The 5,288-nt window shown below is 41.3% G+C and overlaps 1 protein-coding gene across 1 annotated transcript; it reads right to left on the reverse strand.

Annotated features, from left to right (window-relative positions):
- Window positions 1–3,350: 3,350 nt before the first annotated feature.
- On the reverse strand, window positions 3,351–4,452 carry LOC112166435 (osmotin-like protein). The gene has a single exon (XM_024303282.2). The coding sequence runs from the start codon at window positions 4,420–4,422 to the stop codon at window positions 3,661–3,663; it is 762 nt and encodes a 253-aa protein (XP_024159050.1). The 5' UTR covers window positions 4,423–4,452; the 3' UTR covers window positions 3,351–3,660.
- Window positions 4,453–5,288: the final 836 nt, after the last annotated feature.

Raw genomic sequence — 5,288 nt, forward strand, 5'->3', positions numbered from 1 at the left:
TTTACATTGTTCACTGTCCAACTATCCTCTACAAACTGTTTGCTGCGTGCCAACAATGGCTTTGTCCAAAGAGAATTTTGGAATGCTCCTCATGACCGAGAATTACAAGGTGTCGTGGCGGTCCTCCTACAGAAGTACAGATGTTGATGCCGGCGACCACATAAATGATAATCCCCGATCATCACCTTCACTTAAATTAATTGTTAACATCCCAAAAACAAATTGTTACACATAACAATAAAGTGTGAGGATTATAGCTCCATTGGTAGAGCTGGCCGGAGCACTTACCCCTACGTTATTCTTATATAATTGTTTTCCAACTATTGCATGCATTTATTATCTATACATTTCAGGCAGCTAGATGAACCGCGCGATGCTGCGGATTTACTCACATATTTTAAAAACTAGTGTTTTTACCGGTTTCATATATTTACATATTATCCACACTTCTTTGCACCATCTATATGCATAAATTATAGAAGGAAACTCAGCGACTACATATTAACCTGGATTTGCTCTTTAAATGTTTGTCATAGTATGATACATAGACTTGGCATAGTTGTTTTAACTTAATAGAAATATCGAAGCGTGGATTTGCAAAGTTGCACCTACATCTACATCTTGGACACTGTTAATCTATTTAAATTCCAATTGCGGAGTTAACACAATGCATAGATATTACTAGATTTAGACCTCTAGATCTATAAAAAACAAATTTAAAAAAAATGGCATGTTTCGTTTTTGATCTCTATACAAAAGATTTAGATATGCTCAATTGCAAAATTAAATGATTTTTGTTTGCATAGATGATAATTTGAAGGCTGTTTTAACTTTTCAACAGTTGTATTCTGAACTATTATGCCAACTATATACAAATAAAAAGAATTTTGACACACAAGCTTAATAGTTTAAACATTATGAGAATGAAAATTAGAGGAATTTTGATTTTTGAGTTTTGAATATTTAACGGTTGAAAATGCTCTAATATAGGTGATGAGGAAGAAAAAATCTGAATTTTTTAATAGAATTGTTTTGAATTTTATAATGAATGTGAAATCAAAACTCTTCATTTTCCAATGCAGACCTTCATATTTTTTCAAATAAATCAATTTTTTTTTAAATTTTATATCACTTAAAATAAGACCTAGCAGAGCGCTCTGCTAGGGTTTGTGGAACGGCGGCCCTCTCTCGTTCGCCATGACCTATACCTACTCGATTCATGGAGGAAATTTCAGTCTTCGGCCTCTTCGTCTTCATCTTCCTTGCCTTCGGTGGCAGTGGCTCTCCTGTGGGGAGTTTGGGCGTTGCTGGGGCTAGGTCGATGGGACAACGTTCTGTTGAGATGGCATCGCAGGGTGGCGGTGATTACTGGGAGGAGTGGGGTTCGGATAGAAGTCAAGGTGACCTCAGTCGGTTGCCTCTTTCCAGCGATGTTGTTGACGTGGTGGTCAATCGATGGTTATGACAGAGAATTTTCCTTCGGCCAGATTGTATGCGGCTGCTGTTATCTCGTCCGGACTATGGATCTGTTACTGGTGGTGTAGGCGGCCTTGTTTAGGCAGTCGGTGATCTTCGAGATCTGCGTGGTAAGGCAGACGACGACCCCTTGATTGGCGGCATGGCGGATACTTGGTGTGTCGCCGGCGGTAAGGTGGATTGCCCAGATGCGGTGGGTACTGGGCAACGACCTAGTGGGTTCTGGGCCCAAGAGGTTTTGGACATGGGCCGAAGCAGCCATGGGTGGACAAGAAGCTTTGGGCCTCCACAGTTTTGGATCCGAATTTGGGATCCGGGTGGACGTTTGGCTTGGACTGCGACCCATTATCTTTTGTGGGTTGTTTGTTTGCAAGAATGGATTGGGGCTCCTGTGCTTTATTAGTATTGGATCCAGGACCCAATTCTTTAGTATCTGTTCGTGAAAGATCGTCTGCCAACATGGTCATGTTCTAACACCCTTGGCCGGCTTCGATCTTTAGATGGGAGAGTGCCCTCATTCCGGCGCCAAGTTAGCTTTTGTCAATTAGGGCGTTGGAGTTACATGGGTAGTCAAACCACCGACTATTTAATTCACTACACGGCTGCAATCCGTAGTGTAAAATCAGTACTACGTCTCAACGTTGCTACTCTTGAGTTTTAAAATTTTTCTATTTCATTTGTAATTTTCCTTTCATACTGTTTTATTTCATTTTCGATGTTTTCGGGCATCGTATCGCTGTAATATTTCTATTTCAATAAATAGCTGACCTCCTTCAATTCAATTTTTTTTTTTTTAAAGAAAAAGTGTAGATAGTAAATAAAAATAAGTGAATTTCATTCTTTTATATAATTTATTTGTTAAACATAAATTTTTTATGCGATGATCTACATACAAATTTGAAAAAGAAAATGGAGGGAAATCCTGTTACTGGGATTGTTCCGAACAAGGCCTCTGAGGAAGAGACTCGTATAAAGCAAACGCTACACGTGATAGCACAGTGATTCATGTAAAGTAAAAACAAAGGACGGGGAAATTTCGAGAAAAGAAGCCTCTGCTGTTTTCAAGTGGCTGACGACGGACCGCTACTCCTGCTCCCTGCTCCTCTGCTCCATCAGATATCCTTCAGAGATTCGCTCTCCTTTAAAGATAAGCTTTTGCCGCTTTGTTTTTCTTTATGGAACTTCGCCGTGCCTACTTCACAATCTTTTCTCCGCGAATCATTGTCCTTTCTTTCTTATCCACACTTCTCTTTAAGCAAAGAGACCATAGTCCACAGTACAATTGTTTATTAGAGTATTAAAGTAAGTTTCGGTTACTGAGTCATATACAATTTAATATTTTTTTTGTGTTTATTTACATACTCTGGATTACTGACACAGTTTTTAAATTAACTTGTGTCACTTTTTAGTTCAGTTTCGTGGCCTTTCTGGATCAGTTTAGTGGCCTATACACTGACCTGAGTCACTTTAGATCAGTTTATAGCCTTATAGGTCATGAAACTGATCCAGTAAATTAGAGGATAGAAATTAACATTAAAAAAACAGTAAACAGTGTCTAGGATAGAAATTAATATTAAAAAAACAGTAAACAGTGTCTAATCTAGTGACCCGAGTGATTTTTTTTTTTTTTTAAACTCCTTTGCCCACCTCACCCTTACATATATCGATGAGAATCGAACCATGACTTTTACAATGTTGGAATTATAATTTATCAACAAGTCACAGCTCATTTTTTCAAATCTTTTCATCATCGAAGCTCTAGCGTTCTAAAATAATACTGGGTATTAAACCAGTCTGATAACCTATGGACTAATTAAATAATGAAACTAACCTAACCGAACGACTCCTCCTAAGTCCGAACCAGAACTAAAACGTAAAGAGAAAATTTTCTTTGAGCAGTACTTCTTACATCATTAGTCAATTTTCCTTTGCTTGAAATGCCTCGAATTTAATTGAATTAAATTCTTCAATTCATTAAAACAAGCAAAGCCCAAAACATTACAGATAACAAACTACATAAGCCAACCCAGATTCCCAGTAGACCGCCATACGAACCAACACAGGAAGTTAACAAGCTTAGAAACTGCACTAAACCTAGTAATTTCCCTCCTAATATTTATTCGAAACCAAGGGCTGGAACCAAGCTGCACACCACCGCCGAACGGCACCGTTTGCTGTCGTCACCTAGTGGCAGAAGATGACCTTGAGCTCACGTTGCGACGAGCACTGGTGCATGAGCGTGGGGCTGTCGTGCGCGTACGTAAACGTAGCCGGACACGCTTGCTTGAAGTACTGCGAAAAGCTCGACGCCCTACACGTATGAGGGCTGTTGTACTTGTTCCGACAGCACAGCTCGTCGGTGCCGAACGCCTCGCACGCGCTCTTGCACGCCACCACGGGGCCGTGACCGGCGGGTGACCTCACCTGCAGCCTATCGGGACACGTGGCCAGTAAGTTGGCCTTGCAGCCGACGACGGGGCAGACGCCCTTCCCCTCGTGCGGGGTCACCGTCATGGGGATGTTAAAGCCGTCGACGAGGCTGACGCCGTAGGACCATAAGTCGTTGGGGCCGTGGTGGAGGACGAACTGGGCAAGAGTTGCGGGGGTAGCGCCGCCCGCGCCGTTGCACTCGAGCTTGCCCCCACAGTCGCCGGTGAGGCAGGAGAAGTGGTTGTGGGAGTGGGAGCAGCCGGTGCGGGCCCAGATCCGGCCGGACCAGGTCTGGGTCGGGGCGGGGAAGGAGCGGTGGGTGAGGCTGGGGAGGGCGAACCCGCCTTTTTCGAGGACGGGGCTGCCGGAGTTGGGCTGGATGGCGGGCCAGATGGGGAAGGGGCAGTTGTTGACCACGGTCAAAATGTGCCCAGGGTAAGTGGCGTGGGCGAGAGAGCAGAGGATGAGGAGGGTGGCGGAGAGGAGGGAGAGGCTGAGGGAGTGAGAGTGAGCCATTGGTGCGACGGGTGTGGATGGAAGAAGGGAAGGTCTTGGCTGTGTCTTATAGCCATAAAATCAGTACGCATGCCAGGGACAGTGGAAAGACGGAAGTGCCCCTGTAATCGGTGTGCCAGTTCGGAGTGTCGATTTATGTGGAAGGCATGCTTTTTTTGGGTTTCGCGGAGGTTCTATTTTCTTCATTTAAAATTATATCAAGAAAAATGGGAATATAAATGTAAAAATATTTCAAGAGTTGTAATAATAGAAAAAGAAAACAATATTTCAAGAGTTTGTAGCGGAAAGAGAATCATAAGCCATAACGGAGTTTAGAGTCGGAGAAGAGCCGCCGCTACTTCGAGGTCGACGGTCACGACAAACTAGTACAAATGTACAACACAACAATATGTGGATTAGATTCCAGCAGAATCACTAGCAATTATCAAAATTATCATTTTCAAAGTTTCTTAATAATTTTTTTTCTTTATTAAAATTTAAATAATCTGAATCATTATAATGTATTCACAATTTTGTTAAACATGTGTGACGAATAACACGCACTATACATGTGTAAATTGAGAGTATAAAGTAAATGTAAATTTATTATTAGAGAATACAGTTATCTCTACTACTATAAAGCGAAGCCCTCAAAAGCTTCACCAAATTTTAAACTACCTTAATTACTCTTATCGAGTTAATTGAAACGAATAAATACAAGGATTATTATAGTAATAAACATAAGAAATAAATAAAGAGATAAATATGGAAAAGAGACGTGGATGGAAATAGTATAGAATAGATAATTGCATTCATTTCAAATTCTCACATCTACAAGCAAGTCGATAAATTGATAAATCAAAATTAATCACCTCATTTTATTTTTC

This window comes from Rosa chinensis, chromosome 5, assembly GCF_002994745.2.
Source record: "Rosa chinensis cultivar Old Blush chromosome 5, RchiOBHm-V2, whole genome shotgun sequence".
NCBI classification, from domain to species: domain Eukaryota; kingdom Viridiplantae; phylum Streptophyta; class Magnoliopsida; order Rosales; family Rosaceae; genus Rosa; species Rosa chinensis.

What these genes read in the sequence shown, in the direction of transcription:
- LOC112166435 (XM_024303282.2), bottom strand. Translation starts at nt 4,422, where the DNA reads ATGGCTCACTCTCACTCCCTCAGCCTCTCCCTCCTCTCCGCCACCCTC.